A 19,767-nucleotide genomic window follows, 5' to 3' on the forward strand; every position below is an offset into this window, starting at 1 on the left:
TCCCATATCCAAAATACCTCTGGTCCCAAGCATTTTGGATAAGGGAGACTCAACCTGTATTATGTGGCAGTAGTGGCAAATAGAAGACATTTCTGACCTTATATGATAATAGGCTATTTTTACATATATTATAGGCTGAATTTAATATCAACCGAACAGGTTTTATATTGCAATATATATTTATTGTTATGTAACTAGTATTGTTACTTTTTTATGCCATCATATTTTAGATAATTGTAACATTATTAAATGTGATGATATTGTATCCGTAAACGTTTATATTATTAGCAAGTCTCCTGGTTTTATGAGTGAAAACAGACATCCATTTATTATTCACTGTGTTTTTAGTCACTAAAGCGCATTGACACTTTCTTATATTCTTGTATTTTAGTTTCTCTTGCTAATTAGGCCCTTGCAAAGCCTGGTCCGTGCAGCTAGTGAACTCTAAACACAAGTGAAATTAATTTATAATCTATTGCGCCGGGAGTATTGGGTGTTGAATACACCTTTAGTTTTTGCCTTAAACACATGTACATACACACACTTAAACACTAGAGTTCATTTTTTTTTCAGAAGCCAATTAACCTACCAATATATTTTTGGATAGTGGGAGGAAAGAGGAGTACCTGGAGAAAACCTACAAAGTACGGGGAGAATATACAAACTTCATACAGTTAGGGCCATGCTGGTAATGCTAACCATTACACCATGACTACTGATTTAACCAGACTGACGTTATTTGGGGAATACTTAAAGGGATTTGAAGAGAAGAAGTACAGACCAGGTGGAGCCGACGCTTCCTCCTGTGCCCTGCGTAGTGTCTCCTCGGTGACGGTAATTGACATGGTGTCTCTGAGAGGGTCCCTATGCCGTGGATCAGAGCCAACTTCTCTTTTCTCGGACTCCAGTTCCAGAATTTTCTGTAGCAAATCCTCCTTCTCCATATACATAGCCTCTGTGCCACCCCTGTGTAGAGTGCGCCATGTCAGGCAGAGCAGTTTATGTTGTACTAGACAAAAAGCAATGTACTTTATATAGACCATTTAGGGTTGTGCAGATTGCAGAGCATAGCATTGCAGAGCCAGAGCTATAATGAATATAGGCAGGACAGAGGTGGAAGTTATGGTACAAAGAAAAAGAAAAAATTGGGTAATGCGTTTTTTTTTTTTTAAAGGTGGGAGCAGGCCTTGCTCACAAGCCGTAATATGCTTAAAGATCCTACAGCAGGGTTCATTACAAAGCACTGGAGAACTGCATTAATTTAGAAAGCTGAATGATGGATCAGCTCTAGTACAGATGTAGAACACAAAGAGGTTATAGATTTTTATGTGGCAATTAATCTCACAAGGTTGTCATACATCCTAAGCAGTATACCAGTGGTTCCCAAAGTCCAGTCCTGCAGGCATCCTAACAGTCCAGGTTATCCATGCTTCAGCACAGATGGTAAAAACAAATTGATTGACATACTAGCTAAGCCACTTGCGTTCAATAATAGATATCCTGAAACCCTGGACTGTTAGCGTGACTTGAGGTAAGAGTATGGGAACCACTGCAGTATACTATTCTGTGTCGTACTAGACAAATGCACTGTGATCTACACTTACTCAGTGACATCAGAAGCAATGCAAAGAGGACCATCAAGAAAATGACTTTAGCCATAAGGGTTACAAGCAACACCTTGATGGCCTGCAGCCCACTTTTCATACAGAATTATCAGTAATGCTTGCTGTGACATATCGCGCCATGCTCCTGTATGTGAATCCACTAATCCAATAGTATTCTAGATGATTTTAAGCCCATCACTCTCAATGTGGCCAAATATGAATTCCCAAATACTGAAGTGAGTGTCACAAATGACCAGTGCTCTAAACATAACTAGTGATAATTTACATAGATTTTCTTTAAAAACACACCGCAAATAATGGAAACGTGTACACAGAATGAATGAAGAATAATTTCAAGAATGGAAAAAATAGATATGAAGTTGTGATGTCATCGCCTTATGCATGTGGCAGGTGAAACAAAATCCCTGATAAGCCGCATCTCGGTCCAGCTTATCGGAGCTAATTAGATAGCCCCCGGTGGGGCTAATTGGATATCCCCCTAAATCCTTAACTAATAGTTCATTCTGCCTCTGCAGTCAGTACCGATATTGACTGGCATTCAATTTGTATACATTTCTTTGCAGATGGGCAAAGGAATGCACAAAATAAAACAAACATTGTGAAGATTTAATTGAATTACTATTTATTTTATTAGTAATAACCAGTACGCCTACATTACCACAATGGTGCATTAGAAAACAATGGTTCTTTAACATCTTCATGGCCATAGGGTTACCCCCAACCGCATGAACCAGACAATTTTTAATTTTGAGGTACCTGTTCAATAGAAAAAAAACTAGATTTTTTTAGTCTATTATATTTGTACAAGCAATTTACACCATTAGTCCCCGCTTCGTGATTTACCTGAAATTGTCTCTTGTTTATTAAAATATCAAATATGGGGCGGGGGGAGGGCTTGAATGTAAAAGCCATTATTTTAAAATGTTTTGGAAACCTGACATTACTTTATTTAATCTTGTCTTAACTGGTGGAAACGCCTAGTTTGTTGGATGCCACAGCACTAAATGTTAATTTGATCTAATAGAAGCGGAAAGAATTTGAATGTTGCTTCTTTTAATTACTTTGGGACTGCACTATGCAGAGTGAAGTTGATGTATTGTCACAGGATTTACATTAAACATCAGGATGCAGCACTTAGCACTTACTTTACACTAAGTACTATAAAGGATCTGACTACAATGGTTTGTAGATCAAACAGCTTTAGTGACATTGCTTGCTAGCAGATAGTTTTAAACAGAAATGTAGTAAATAAAAACAAAGGCTACAGCGTTACCTTTTACATCAGGGAATGATTACATATAGATGCATCACTACCTATTCATATAACTGCAGAAAATGGATGTGTAAAAGGTGTGAACAAAAGACTAGAAGTGGAGGTGGTTGAGAAATTAAAGGGTCATTTACAAACGTGCAAAAATGAAGACTAGAAATTTATTTTTAATGCATTAATTGTGCCTATTCATCCAGTTTGCACATTCATAGGTACACATCAGTACCATTCCGCATAAGCTAGTCTCGATTTCGCTCTCTCAACCCCATGCCTCATGTCTCGGCCATCTTTGCCTCGCTTACTTCAAGCAATCAGGCAACCTTCCGCTTGCTTGCACTTCTTGTTACCTGTTGTCTCACCCTAGATTGCAAGCTCTTTGGACTAGGGCTTTCTTCCCTCCTGTTCTCACGGCATCCGGTCTCTAGGTCGACAGTAACTAGATCGACAGTATCTAGGTCGACCACAACTAGGTCGACATGTTCTAGGGCGACAGGTCAAAAGGTCGACATGAGCTTTTCAAATTTTTTCTTTTTCTGAACTTTTTCATACTTAACAATCCACACAGACTATGATTGGGAATAGTAACCTGTACCGAGCGCAGCGGCAGCGAGGCACCTTGCCCGAAGCATGGTGAGCGAAGCGAGCCATGGAGGGGACACGGTGCAGTAATTGGGGTTCCCGGACACTGTACGGAGAAAACGACACCAAAAAAACATAAAAAACTCATGTCGACCTTTTGACCTAGACCACGTCGACCTAGAAACCCTGTTGACCTAGTTACTGTTGACCAATAGTGGTCAATCTAGAAACTGTCGACCCTCCATACCACACCCTGTTCTCACAGCCCTCTTCTCTCGCACTTCAATTACAGCTCTCTCCTACTCAGCAACTGTCATCTCTTCCAACGGCTGCCTGCCCCTAGTAGTAAGCCAATTACTCCTTTGCTTCCTTACATCTCAGCTGTATTGTGTACTGAGAATTGTGCTAATTGTTACCTGTGTTTTAGTTTTTCAGCTACTGTAATATTAAGTTCTGTGTACCCTGTATTGTCCTAATGTGTCCCGTATGTACAGCGCTGCAAACCACTTGTGGTGTCTTATAAATAAAATAGAATAACAATCAGTATTACACTTTTATAGCCTGCAGCTAATTCTGTCGACTGGAAATGAGTGTAAATAAAAAAAATACCAGAATTTTCCAAGTAACTAGGACAATCATTTTATTCTATAACAATATAACAAACTATGGGGCTCATTTACCAAGCCTTGGAGAGTGATAAATAGCACGGTGATAAAGTATCAACCAATCAGCACCTGTCATGTTACTGGCTGAGTATGAAAAATGACAGTTAGGAGCTGATTGGTCGCTACTTTATTACTGTGCAATTGATCACTCTCCAAGGCTTGATAAATGTGGGCATCTATCTATCTATCTAGGATGTGCGGTGAGCTAAGTGGCTCAGGAGGTACTGGCTACCACCAGAGCCAGATTTACATGCAATAATAGGATTGTAACACCTACCGGTAAATCCTTTTCTCTTAGTCCGTAGAGGATGCTGGGGTCACATCAAGAACCATGGGGGGTATAGACGGGATCCGCAGGAGACATGGGCACTTTAAGACTTTGAATGGGTGTGAACTGGCTCCTCCCTCTATGCCCCTCCTCCAGACTCCAGTTATGGGAACTGTGCCCAGGGAGACGCACATTTCGAGGAAAGGATTTATTGTTAAACCACGGTGAGCATCTTACCAGCTCACACCTCAAGCATGCCGCAGAACGTGGAATTGCACAGAATACAAGCCAACGGCATGAACAATTGCAGCACCTGGCTGACAAGAAACGTAACACAACATGTGTGTAACCACAAATAATCACTGCAGATGTAGTACGCACTGGGACAGGCGCCCAGCATCCTCTACGGACTAAGAGAAAAGGATTTACCTGCAGGTATTAAAATCCTATTTTCTCATACGTCCTGGAGGATGCTGGGGTCACATCAAGAACCATGGGGTTGGGGGCGTGGCCTAGCACCAGAGAGCAGTCGCAAATTTGCTCAGCTCCTGCTTTCACACTACCCTTTATCCCTCCTAGCCCGCTCGGACCCGTCTCTTCACCTCTCCCGTCCCTCCACTGTTCCCCCCTGTAGCTGAATATCTGCGGCCGCGGAATCGAGGAGCGCCGTGGAGGCTCCCGCGGATTGCGGCCTGCAGCCTGTCAGCAAGCCGGGGCCTCGATTTTAGCCTAGCCCTGCCGAACTTCCGGGAACGCGACGACAGCAGCATTTGGAGCCAAACAGCCTCCCTCCTCGCTTTTGGACCGGACTGCAGGTCGTGTCCGGCCCTGCTCAGCCCGCGACCACTGACCCCGCTGGGGCATCTGGAACAGGGAACTGGGCTCTCCCTCACTGACGAGGCGGCGGATCCCAGCGGCCATATTCCCGCCATTACAGCAGACAGCTTCGCGGGACCGAAGGAGAGGGCACCAGCACCACTCAGCCAGCCGCAGTACCTGGTAAGGTGTCCCCTCCTCATACCCCACCTGAAGCCTCTCCACGGACAGCCGGCCTAACCCTCGCCGCAGACACTGGCGTTGCATTCTGCCTCCTCTCCAGTTGCCCGGAGGCCCAAGCTACTGTGCATATCCCTGGCACCCCGCATCTTCTGACGACCCGGCCCCACCCCTCCCCCCTTTTTTTTTTCTATTACCTTTTGGTCACCCTGGGGTTCTGTGACGGCGGGAGACGGGAGCTGCACTGTCGCCATTGAAACACACTGACGGTGCGGTGAGGAACTCTCCCCCCTCCCCTTCTTCAGGTACTTGGATCATTACCCTGTTTTTTACAACATATATCAACAGTGGGCTCGTGGTTATCATCCCCTGCTGCTCCGTTCTGTCACGCTGCAATGTAATGTGTATGCCTCCGCCATATTGCTCCCTCACGTCTTAACAGCACGGAACCTTTACCATGCCTCCTTACCTCATGAAGATGTAACTCTCTAGATTGTCCTTTTCACTGCTGTGACCCTCATCAATCTACTCTCTGCATCGACTTCTACCGCATATAGTGTATTTCTATCCTTTGTGACCTCACATGGAAAAATTCCTGGTGTCCACACCTATATCCTCCTCTGGCCCTGCATCGGGAGTCTGTGAAGTTACTCTCCATAGAAATTCATCTGACTTTGACTGCTCCACCACTCGTTCTCGTTCCCAACGAAAACGTACCAATACTGCGACTACCAAACAGCCTAAAATGAAACCCACAGATATTGCAGCGGTATTGGGGCCTCTCCTTGATGAAAAATTGGCGGGCATCAAGGAGGCTATTGACTCCACCCTGACCCAACACAATGGCCGTCTAGATGATGTTGAGCAGAGGGTTTCGACGCTGGAAGATGACCTACTGTCTGCACAGACTACTATAGAGACCCAAACTAAAGAAATTAAAGGCCTTACTGACAAGCTCGACGACTTGGAGGATCGGAGCCGTCGTAATAATCTTCGGGTGGTGGGCATTCCGGAGTCGGCGAGGGGCAATGCGTTGCTAGACCTTCTTTCTACATGGCTGCCAGAAAAAACTGGACATGGACCTCCATGGGTCACCTTTAGCCATTGATAGGGCTCATCGTTTGGGTCCTGAGCGCAGGGACTCTGCTGGACGCCCTCGCCCTATTATTATGAGAATTCTCAATTACGCGGACAAAACCAAGCTATTAGATCACTATCGCAAGTCGGAGTCTATACTTTACAAGGGGGAAAGATTGCTCATATTCCAGGACTTCTCCACCTATGTCGCTAATAGGCACAGAGTTCGCCCCACTATGCAAACAACTGTTTGAGGAGAAAGTCAAGTTCTCCTTACTATACCCGGCCCGCCTTCGAGTCTTTCAAAATGGAAAACCGCTCTTTTTCGATGATCCATTGACGGCGAAGGTCCACTTTGCTGCTTCTGATACTTGACTTTTAAGTTCTCCTTTATGTTTGCTTCCTCTTTCAAATGTTATCACCTGTGGGTCACGCAATGTTAAGGATACGCTATTGGCATACCATTTATGTATGCCAGAGGCTATGCCTCTATGTGTTTTTTGTTTGTTGACTTGAATGTTTATGTTTATTTTTCTTTCTGTTTTGCTTGCTGGAGTGCTAGGTCTCGGTCCTCCATGGGTTGGCCCCTCCCTGCTCGCTGGGACTGGGAGGGCCACCGATTTAACTATGATATCTTGCTGCTCTGTTCTCCTCCTGTGGGGATAGGGTAGTATGACTGATAATACCACTTCCCAATCCTCTGGCCCGGTAACCGCCCCACTTTTTGATTTTAATATAATATCCTGGAACGTGGAGGGTCTTAATAGCCCCATTAAACGTAAAAAGGTGCTTGCGCACCTCTCCCGCATGACCCCTCACATTGTATTATTGCAGGAGACACACTGGTTATGCGACTCCTCTGTCTCCTTGAAAGCCCCTTGGATTGGAGAGTGCATCTCTGCTCCTTATACTAACAAAACTAGGGGTGTAGCCATTCTCTTTCACAGGAATCTCCACTATTCCATTCTTAAAAAATTTATTGATCCCGAAGGAAGATTTATCTTGCTGGATGTTTCTATTGATAACACGACTTATACTTTTTTGAACCTTTATGCACCTACTGGATCTAATAACCTTTTTTTTGCAGATATTCTCCGGAGAGTCCTATCTTGGGGAGGTCAGAACCTGATTTTAGGGGGTGACTTCAACACGGTCGTCGATCCGTCCATAGACAGATCAGGGGTGAGTACCAACAGACCCGCTTCGTCTTCCACTCTTCTTCTCTCCTTCTGTTCCCAACTTGCTTTACTAGACCCTTGGCGTATACATCATCCCCTCACTCGGGACTATTCTTTTTATTCACATCCACATTCCACCCACTCTCGCATTGACTATCTATTTTTATCTAAACATCTGCTCTTTAAAGTATCTCACACCTCGGTCAAAGACATTATTATTTCAGACCATGCCCCCGTAACTCTATCCCTACACTTAGCTCTACCTCAATGTATCTCCAAATGTTGGAGGTTCCCGGCTTATCTTATGCACTCCAAAGATTTCTTGCTGCATCTTAAACATACCTGGCTTGACTATGTCACTGACAATTTGGAACAAGAATCTAATACCCCACTTTTTGGGGGGGCCTCTAAGGCTGTCCTTAGAGGATATATTATTTCTTATGTTAATTCTAAACGCAAGAAATTTAACGCTAAATTACAAGAGCTGAGTGCGGCACTCACGCTGGCTTATCGTAACTATATACAATGAGATAGTCCTATCCACAGGGAAACGTACCTCATGGCAAAGCAAATCTATGACACCTTCCTTACCGAACAAGCCCAAATGAGCTATGACTATAGCAGGAATAAATTCCATAGGTGGAGGAATAAGTCAGGAAAGCTTCTGGCTCATTTAGTCAGAGGGCCGCGGAATAAAACATGGGTCGATGCGCTACACAGTTCTGGAACTATCCTTTCCAATCCCACTGATATCTGCTCTGCTTTTATGCGCTTTTATAAATTTCTTTATACTGCGGAGGCTGATAGTGAGCTAGATGGCCAGTCCTGTTTGAACGAAGCGCAGCTGCCTGAGCTCACATCGGAGGAGAGGGATTTATTAGATGCTCCTATCACTGATGATGAGATTCAGGCCACCATTAAATCCCTCCCTAATGGGAAAAGCCCTGGTCCTGATGGCTTTAGTGCCGAATTTTATAAGATGCTAACTGCCAACGTACTCCCTGTTCTGACTAAGCTCTATAACCCTATCCTTAAGACAGGAGAGACCCCCCTCCGTTTTAATGAGGCAAGACTTATTGTACTTGTAAAGCCTGGCAAAGATCCCACCCTGGTGGGCTCTTATCGCCCTATCTCGCTCCTCAACCAGGATTTTAAAATCCTAACTAAAATAATGGCTAACAGATTGCAGACCTGCCTACCCCGTCTAATTTCTCCTGCGCAGATGGGGTTTGTCAAGGGTAGACAATCCACACGGGGCATAAGAGCAGCCCTGGCCGCAATTTCTCACACTCATCTTTGTCAGGCCAAAAGTAATATTATTATAAATCTAGATGCAGAAAAGGCGTTTGATAAGATCGCCTGGCCTCATCTGGCTAGAGTGCTTCTCCACCAACACTTTGGCCCATTGTTTCGCAACTTGGTGCAGACTATCTACACTAACCCTGTGGCACAAGTTTTAGTTAACAGTGTAGCATCCGCCCCCTTCACGTTGGAAAGAGGCACCAGACAGGGATGCCTGTTGTCTTCCCTTCTCTTTAATCTGGCGTTGGAACCCCTTATCAGGTCTATTCTGTTACATAGGGAATACAAAGGCATTGCCGTGGGCACTCAGGAATTGAGGGTGGTGGCATTTGCTGATGACCTTTTTTTGTCCGACCCCCGCCTTTCGATCCCCCAACTGATCACCACAATTGACCGCTTTTCTTCTTTCGCGGGATTTTCTGTTAACTATGGGAAGTCGGAGGCATTGGCCATATTTGGACGGGCGAGAACAGGATGGGGCGACACCTTTCACTTTAAATGGGTGACTACTTGCATAACCTTTCTAGGTGTTGCGCTCCCCTCAAATCCTTGTCATTTATATCGGTACAATATTTCCCCGGTTTTGCGCAAAATTAAGACTGAGCTTGGTCTTTGGCAAACCCTTCCTCTAAACTTGCTTGGACGCTGCAATCTGTTTAAGATGGCTAGCTTCCCAAAACTTCTTTATATTTTACAGATGACTCCTTTGTTATTATCTAGCTCAGACCTATCCTCATTGAATACTTCCATTAACAATTTCATCTGGTCTGGAAAACGACCCCGGATTAGTATGAAAAAATTGTCCCAAACAGTACTTAGAGGTGGAGTTAACCTGCCCAACATCAAACAATGTAACCTTGCCTGTCTCCTTCGCATTGCTTTGGACTGGCTCGGAGATAACAACTACTATACTGACTCCACTCTGGATTCGCAATTCTGCGCTCCTCTATCTCTCAGTTACATACTACACGCCAGACCTTCCAAATTGCCCTCAAGTATCACTGATAATTTATTACTATTTCCCATTACACAGGCGTGGAGAATGGCAAGAAAGCCTCTTAAACTTCAATATTTTTACTCGCTTTCGCTACCCCTGGTCGGCAACCTGGAGTTTCCTTGAGACCCTTCACTGACTGGCATTCTTCTGGTATCCGTAACCTACGCTACTTGCTTAATGCCTCCCACCTCCCGTTGTCCTTTTGCTGAAGCGAGGGATAAATATGGCTTACACCCTCGACAGGAATTTTCCTACTTCCAGGCAGTCCACTACCTTAAAACCGTTTTGCCCAAATTGACGGATTATGATCTTCTAGATCCTCTTCTCATACTTCTCCGTTCTGGCTTCTATTCTATCTCAACTATTTATGCACGTATACGCATAGAAATTGACCCTACTACGGATCTTCCAGAACTGTCCCAATGGTCCTCCCGCATCCCATCGGTCACCCCTGACTCACTCTTAATTCATTTTCAGCTGACTCTGAAACTCATTCCAGCTAGCTCGTACCAAGAAATGGCCTATAAAATGTTCCATAGAGCCTATATCTCACCTAATCGCCAGCATTTAATGGGCATCTCGGAAGACGCGAGATGCACCAAATGTTTGGCTGAAGGGGCGGATCTTTTGCGTTGTTTTTGGGATTGTGGCTTAATTGGAAAGTTTTGGCATGAGGTACATCAATATGGTACTACGACGCTAGGCGTGTCTTTTCGTTGCACTATGTCTTGGGCTCTGTTTGGCTATTTAGCGGACCAGACGGACATCCCAAGGACCACCAAAAAGCTTCTTGTGATATTGTCAGCGGCCAGCAGAAAAGCTATTTTACAGCAGTGGATACATGATTCTACTCCCACTCTCTCAATGGTAACATCTAGACTATTCTTTTTGTTTACCATGGATTGGCTGGAGGCGTCCATCCATAAAGAAAAACTCACCTCAACTTTATTTCAATGTTGGGATAATTATATTCGGACACTACCCAAAACCACCAGACAAGCACTTCATAACTGCTTCCAATCTACTTCATGGTACTTACTCCACTCTATAGATCATCCTAACCTCTTAGGTCTTTGAATACTACACCTTTCAACCCCCTCTTTTCACATTTCTTCTCTTTTTCTCTTTATTCTCCTGTATTGCCGGGCTGATTGGGATACTGATCTTTTAGATTTGGGAATATCTCTATGGACGGATCGACGGCCCGTGTCCTCTAGCGAACATTGGATACTTTCACTGTTTTGATTATTTTCGGTTTTATTTTACTTTATTTAATTTTATTTTGTTTCAGTTATTGTGTCTATATCTGGAGTACTAGATATTATATATCGATGTCAGCAGAAGACGTTTGTTCCATGTCTGTTTTCCTCTTGCCAATTTGCATTATGCTCATAAATTTTATACTCCGCTATTACTTGTTACACGCACGATTTTATCTATTAGAATGTTTACATGTTTTATTTGAGGAAAATTTCGAAAAGAGGTTCTGATTTCTCCTTGTTCAGCTGTGAGATTGATTATTTGATTTCCTGCGGCCCTTTGGCAGGGTGGCAATTTATCTGTACTGTAATATTTTACTGTCTCACTATTCACTGTACCAAATTGCTATTTATGCATTTTCTTCTTTGTACTGTGAGAAATTGGAATAAAAATATTTTGGGGGAAAAAAAGAACCATGGGGTTATACCAAAGCTCTAGAATGGGCGGGAGAGTGCGGACGACTCTGCAGTACCGAATAACCAAACATGAGGTCAACCTCGGCCAAGGTATTAAACTGTATTACTTAGCCAAATTGCTTGCTAAAAGGTTGCTCTGCAAAGTTGCAATGCCGAGACTCCCCGGTCAACCGCCCCGGACGAGCCCACCTTTCTAGTAGAATGGGCCTTTACCTATTTCGGTAACAGCAATCCTGCCATGAGATGAGCATGCTGAATCGTACCACAGATCCAGCGCGCAACGGTCTGCTTGGAAGCAGGACACCCAATCTTGTTGGAAGCAAACAGGACAAACAGAGCCTGTGTTCCTAAACGGAGCCGTCTTGGCGACATAAATTTTCAAAACTCTGACCACATGCAGAGACTTCGACTCAGCGAAGGCGTCGGTAGTCACAGGTACCACCATAGGTTGGTACATGTGGAAAGAAGAAAACCACCTTCGGTAGAAATTGTTGACGAGTTTCCAACTCTGCTTTAACTTCATGGAAGATCAAATAAGGTCTCTTGTGAGACCAGGCCACTAACTCAGACACTCGCCTTTCGTATGTCAAGGCCAACCTGACGACCACTTTCCAAGTGAGGAAATTCACTCCTCCTTACTTAAAGGGCTAAAACACACTACCCGGCTGGCGCCGCCCGGCAAAAACCCGGCTGGCTTTTAAGCGCAATGTGTCCTTACACACGGCACGGTCCCGGCCCGGCTGCCGGGTTGCAGCCGGAACTATCCACTGGAAGGTCCGGCTGCCGGGCCGTCTTTGCAGCCAGTAAACCGTGTATGTGAAGGGGAGCTTTCACACACAACGGTTTTTTCCCAAGCCGTGTCTAATGCTGCGCTTAATGATGGCTTCTTGCCATCCGGGAAAAACCGGAGTGTGTGTTATAGCCCAAAGATTCAAACCAATGTGATTGAAGGAACTGCAACACCCCATTAAGATCCCATGGTGCCACTGGGGCACAAATGGAGGTTGGATGTGCAACACGCCCTTCACAACAGTCTGAACTTCTGGAAGGGAGTCCAATTTATTCTAAAAGAAACCCGCTAAGGCCGATTTTAATTGAGCCCAAGTTTAGGCCCGCATCCACACCTGCTTGTAGAAAATGGAGAAAACGTCCTAGCTGAAAACTCTGCCGTAGGAATTTCTTGGATTCACACCAAGAAACGTATTTTCTCCAAATACGGTAGTAATGTTTAGACCCTTTTCTAGCCCGAATAAGTGTGGAGAACTAATTCCGTGGGAATATCCTTATGGACTAGGATTTGGCGGTCAACCGCCATGTCGTCATAGCCGCGGTAAGACCTAATACACGCACGGCCCCTCCCACAACAGGTCCTCGCGCAAAGGAAAAAGCCAGGGATCTCCTATGAGTAATTCCTCAGATCTGGATACCAAGCTCTTCTTGGCCAGTCTGGGACCATGAGGCTTGCCCGAATTTCCTTTTTATGATCCCAGAACTTTTGGAACGAGAGAACCCGTAGGGAAAACATATACCGACTGAAAACACCCACGGTGTCACCAGTGCAGTCCCTGTTCCTGTTTGAGGGTCCCTTGACCTGGAACTCTGAAGCTTCTTGCCGAGACGAGATGCCATAATTCCTACTTGAGGAAATCCCAACGACATGTCACCTTTTCGAAGACTACTTGGAGGAGGTCTCCACTCTCCTGGATGGAGATCGTGTCTGCTTCTCAGCTGTCCACTCTTGGAACGAACATCGCCGACAGAGCGCTTGTATGTTTTTCCGCGCAGCGGAAAACCCTTGTGGTTTCTGCCATTGCTGTTCTGCTTTTCGTCTGTAGAAAACCGTTGTAAACGGCCCTTAACTCTAGACCGGTTATGTGGTGACAAGTTTCCTAACTTGACCATCTTCCTTGGAAGTTTTCCCCCGTGTGACTGCCCCCCCCACCTCGGCGGCTTGCATCCGTGGTCGCTAGGATCCAGTCCTGGATCTCGAACCTGCGCCCCTCTAGGAGGTGAGGACTGCGCAGCCACCACAGGAGTGAGATTCTGGACTTGGAAGACAGGATTATCCTCCGGTGTATGTGTAGGTGGGAACCGGACCACTTGTCCAACAGGCCCCACTGGAACACCCTGGCATGGAACCTGCCAAACTGAGTGGCCTCGTAGGCCGCAACCATCTTTCCCAGCAACCGAATGTATTGATGAATTGACACTCTTGCTGGTCTCGGAATTTGTTTGACCAGACCCTGTATCTCCAGAGCCTTTTCCCCTGGAAGAAAAAAACTCTCTGTAGTTCTGTGTCTAGTATTATTCCCAAAACCGACAACCGCGTCGTTGGGACCAACAGTGATTCCGGCAAGTTCAGGAGCCAACCCTGTTGTTGAAGAACTGTCAGGGAGAGTGCAATTGTGACTCCTTACTAGCGACGGAGAACCATCATTACTGCCATCACTTGAAATTGGTAATGACAACCCTGAATTGCAAACCTCAGGTAAGCCTAATGAGGAGAAAAATGTAATTAGGCCTCCGTTATGTCTACTGAAACCTTGAAAAAAAACTCCTTTTTCCAGAGTGGAAGTCACTGCCCTGAGAGATTCCATCTTGGATTTGAATTTCTTTAAGTAGAAATTGATGGATTTCAGATTTAGGATTGGTCTGACCGAGCCGTCTGGCTTCGGGACCACGAAGAGGCTTGAATAATAGCCTTCTCCCTGTTGTGACAGGGGAAACCAGGCCAATGATCTGATCCTGATACAACCTTTGTATTGCGTCGCAAACTTCCTCCCCGTGTGGAGGAGAATCGGTAATTTGAAAAATTGGTGAGGGGAAACGTCTGGAAACTCCAGTATGTACCCTTGGGATACTATTCATAAAAACTCCCGGGTCCAGGTCCGTTCCAGGACTGACTGAAGAGTTTTAGACGTGGCCCCACCAGTGTGAGCTCCCGCAGGAGAGTCCCAGCGTCATGCGGTGGATGTGGCAGAAACAGAGGATGATCTCCTCTCCTGTGATCTTGAAGAGGTTGCGGACCTCTTCTCTTTTCTCCTTCCTCTACCTGCAAAGAAAGAGGAATCTGTACCTATTGGGCCGAAATGACTACATCCGACAATGAGGTGTCATCATCCATAGTGAGGGAACATAGGGCAAGAAGGCGGACTTACCCGCGGCAGCTGTCGAGATGAAATTAACTAGGCCATCACCAAACCAGGATTCACCTTCATAGGGAAGAGACTCCCCTTCTTCTCGGAGTCAGCATCAGCATTGCATTGGTGAATCCACAACGCCCTCCTAGCCGAGACCGCCATGGAATTGGCCTGTGAACCCAAGAGTCCTATATGCCTTGCAGTTGCACGAAAGTATGCTGCAGTGTCCTTGATATGACCCAACATAAGGAGTATCCCATCTCTCCCGAGGGTATCTACATCAGATGACAAGGTACCCGACCATATTTGAATACTACTACTCCCCCATGCGCATGTAATGGCAGGACTAACGTAGTCTCAGACACATAACTAGAATATAATGTAGCTTCCTGCATACGATCCACTGTATTTGTGACAGGGCCCCGTGGAGAACAGGGGGCGACTCCCACTTTATTCTGTCCGCGGCGGGAAAATAAATAATCAATCAGAATCCTCATGAGGATTTGAAACCATTTTGTCAGGGCTGACCCAGACTTTCTCACACAGAGCTCTCAGCACTTGAGAATGAGGAACGATACCTCAGCTTTCATCATAACTTTATATATAAATACACATACACAATTATATATACATATCCACACATAGACCCTTCTGTCAGGAACAGCCAGAGTCCTCAGTGACGTCTTTAATGTGCACTACTCATGTACTGAATGCTCTTTTTTTTAATTTTTATTTTTTTGCGGATGTAATCAGGAAACATTATAGTTGACATAGGAAACAGTATCCGTGTCGATATCAGGGAGTAGTAACTGGGCAAAATAACAGTTTTGCGACCCCGAGGGGTCTGAGAGAAATATGGCTATAAACATGACATTTCTACGTCTGTGTTGGGGACACAGAGTTATTCAACCTTACTTTTATATATATATATATATATATATATATACACACATACATACACACACACACACACACACACACACACACACACTGCTCAAAAAAATAAAGGGAACACTAAAATAACACATCCTAGATCTGAATGAATGAAATATTCTTATTAAATACTTAGTTCTTTATATAGTTGAATGTGCTAACAGAATCAGACAAAAATTATCAATGGAAATCAAATTTATTAACCCATGGAGGTCTGGATTTGGAGTCACACTCAAAATTAAAGTGGAAAAACACACTACAGTAATGTCCTTAAAACAAGTCAAAATGAGGCTCAGTAGTGTGTGTGGCCTCCACGTGCCTGTATGACCTCCCTACAACGCCTGGGCATGATCCTGATGAGGTGGCGGTTGGTCTCCTGAGGGATCTCCTCCCAGACCTGGACTAAAGCATCCGCCAACTCCTGGACAGTCTGTGGTGGATGGAGCGAGACATGATGTCCCAGATGTGCTCAATTGGATTCAGGTCTGGGGAACTGGCGGGCCAGTCCATAGCATCAATGCCTTCGTCTTGCAGGAACTGCTGACACACTCCAGCCACATGAGGTCTAGCATTGTCTTGCATTAGGAGGAACCCAGGGCCAACTGCACCAGCATATGATCTCACAAGGGGTCTGAGGATCTCATCTCGGTACTTTATGGCAGTCAGGCTACCTCTGGCGAGCACATGGAGGGCTGTGCGGCCCCCCAAAGAAATGCCACCCCACACCATTACTGACCCACTGCCAAACCGGTCATGCTGGAAGTTGTTGCAGGCAGCAGAACGTTGTCTTTGGCATCTCCAGACTCTGTCACATGTGCTCAGTGAGAACCTGCTTTCATCTGTGAAGAGCACAGGGCGCCAGTGGTGAATTTGCCAATCTTGGTGTTCTCCGGCAAATGCCAAACGTCCTGCACGGTGTTGGGCTGTAAGCACAACCCCCACCTGTGGACGTTGGGCCCTCATACCACCCTCATGGAGTCTGTTTCTGATCGTTTAAGTAGACACATGCACATTTGTGGCTTGCCGGAGGTCATTTTGCAGGGCTCTGGCAGTGCTCCTCCTTGCACAAAGGCGGAGGTAGCGGTCCTGCTGCTGGGTTGTTGCCCTCCTGCACGTCTCCTGATGTACTGGCCTGTCTCCTGGTAGCGCCTCCATGCTCTGGACACTATGCTGACAGACACAGCAAACCTTCTTGCCACAGCTCGCATTGATGTGCCATCCTAGAAGAGCTGCACTACCTGAGCCACTTGTGTGGGTTGTAGACTCCGTTTCATGCTACCACTAGAGTGAAAGCACCACCAGCTTTCAAAAGTGACCAAAACATCAGCCAGAAAGCATAGGAGCTGAGAAGTGGTCTGTGGTCACCGCCTGCAGAACAACTCCTTAATTGGGGGTGTCTTGCTAATTGCCTATAATTTCCACCTGTTTGATTTCACAGAAGTGTGACTGACTTGGAGTTACATTGTGTTGTTTAAGTGTTCCCTTTATTTTTTTGAGCAGTGTATGTGTATGTATATATATATATATATATATATATATATATATATATATATATATACACACACACACACACACACACACACACACACACATATATATATCCTTTCTGATATGCAAATTTTCTACCCAGTCAGATAATGGAGGTGCCTACATGGCCACCCACACCCGTCTGTGTCCCTAATATCGTTTTCTCTTGGGGAAAACATTCAGCCACCGACGTGTCGACACACAAGTACCAAGTAGCATCAAGTGCCGGCGGTGTCGACAGGGTCACTCCCACATCCATCTGTGGGACGAGCACTCAGCCTCAGACATGCCGACACACGTGTACCAAACACCCACCGACACCACGGGCATATAGGGGACAGACACACAGTAAAGTCTGTCAGGAAGACACAGATGGAGTTTGCCAGCTCACAACCCAGCGTTCAATCTCGGTTATGAAACCTTTATATATTGCCTCAGACCTTATAAGTAACTTATAGTGCCTCAAATCAACTGTGCTCCCCCCCCCCCGTTTTTCACTCTGTTATGTATACAGTAGTGTGAGGAAGGACCAGCTTCTCTACAAGAGAAAATGGCGCTGATGAGAGCTGTGAAGGCTAAGCCCCGCCCCTTAATGGCGCGCTTCAGCCCCGCTATTATTTATTATATTTATACGGGCAGGGGTCAGATTTAGTGCCTAGGCACTCATACCCTTGTTTTCCAGTCACATATGAGGATTTTATGCTGCCCAGGCCCCCCCCCCCCCCTGCGCCCTACAGTGCCGCTGTGTGTGGGAGCATGGCGCGCAGCGCGATCGCTGTGCGGTACCTCAGAATGCCGTCACTGAAGTCTTCTTTTCTTCTTCTACTCACCTGTCTTCTGACTTCTGGCTCTGCAAGGGGGTAACGGCAGGCTCTGGGAATGAACCCCAAGGCGTACCTAGTGTTCCAAACCCTCAGGAGCCAACGGTATCCTGTAGCCAAGAAGCAGAGCATTTGAACTCATTAGAAGTAGGTCTGACTTCTCTCCCCTAAGTCCCACGAAGCATGGAGACTGTTGCCAGCAGTCTCCCTGAAAATAAAAAACCTAACATAAGTCTTTTCAGAGAAACTCAGTAGAGCTCCTCAGAGTTCAGCCAGTCTCCCTGGCCACAATTCTAAACTGGAGTCTGGAGGAGGGGCATAGAGGGAGGAGCCAGTTCACACCCATTCAAAGTCTTAAAGTGCCCATGTCTCCTGCGGATCCCGTCTATACCCCCCATGGCATCCTCTAGGACGTATGAGAAATATTGAGCCAAAAGGTACATCTTGACATTATGCACAGGTGCAGCAGAATAAACTCCCGGGTACTTCCACATCAGATCACCCAAAAGAAAAAAAAAAATTAAATGTCCACCACCCATCTCAGATTTTTAAAACATTTTATTATTTAAGAGAGGATGTCAAAATAACGATTTCTGTCAAATATCTCGACTGTCTGACAATGTTTATTAAATATTGATTTAACTTATTAAATTAATTTCTAATTGCGGCTTCTTTATCCATTTGAAGTACCACTGGTGTATATTAAGGAATCATCATGAAATTTGGACCCCTAAGATAAAGCTTGAAAGAGCTTTATCTTGCTTTCAAATACTATTTTCCAGACATTCAAGTTGGATTGTCTAAGACTTGTTCCTTACGTCCTACGTGGTGTGCTAATGTTGCAGGAAGAGGTATACATTCTGTGTGCGCAAAACTCACCAAAATGTTAAAAAAAATATTGGTTGCTGCTCTACCACTTAAGATGGACTACACAGACCTAACTGAATTCATTGCTTGTTCTTCAGTCTTAAAAACTTGTACGCTTCATCGTTGTGATAAATTTCCAGGTCTGGAAGCACTTCAGAAAATAGTTGAAAAACTTTCATGACAGTGACATGGATAATGGACACAATTGTTTATACAGGTGAAACGCAGAAAATTAGAATATTGTGCAAAAGTTCACTTATTGCAGTAATTCAACTTAAAATGTGAAACTATTATATTATATAGACTCATTACATGCAAAGTGAGATATTTCAAGCCTTTATTTGTTATAATATTGATGATTGTGGTTTACAGCTTAAGAAAACCCCAAATCCAAAATCTCAGAAAATTTGAACATAAAATCGATAAAAAAAAGGATTTCAAATACAGAAATGTCGGCCCTCTGAAAAGTATAATCATGCATATGTACTCAGTACTTGGTTTGGGCCCATTTTGCATGAATTACTGCCTCAACGCGGCATGGCATGGATTCTATAAGCCTGTGCCACTGCTGAGGTGTTATGGAAGACCAGGATGCTTCAATAGCAGCCTTCAGCTTTTCTGCATTGTTCAGTCTCATATTTTTCTTTTGGCAATGCCCCATTGATTCTTTATGGGGTTCAGGTCAGATGATTGTTTAGATAAGATGATTATGTGACACTTTAAACTGTGTGAGTGTTATTAGTGATACCCGTGACCATGTAGCCATAACACTGCATGCCTTCATTATGGTAGTTATGAATCACTTAGCAGAACTATTACTAAAATTGGAGTATGTTCACTACTTTA

The 19,767-nt window shown here is 44.9% G+C and overlaps 1 protein-coding gene across 1 annotated transcript in view; it reads right to left on the bottom strand.

The window, feature by feature from the left end:
• Positions 1-19,767, bottom strand: part of LOC135055859 (trichohyalin-like) — a 158,291-nt gene that overhangs the window by 55,344 nt on the left and 83,180 nt on the right. The window contains exon 3 of the mRNA XM_063960411.1: positions 782-966. Coding sequence (XP_063816481.1) covers positions 782-966 — 185 coding nt within the window. The remainder of the gene's footprint in view (positions 1-781; positions 967-19,767) is intronic.

Source organism: Pseudophryne corroboree, chromosome 3 (assembly GCF_028390025.1).
Source record: "Pseudophryne corroboree isolate aPseCor3 chromosome 3, aPseCor3.hap2, whole genome shotgun sequence".
In the NCBI taxonomy this organism is placed as follows: Eukaryota; Metazoa; Chordata; class Amphibia; order Anura; family Myobatrachidae; genus Pseudophryne; species Pseudophryne corroboree.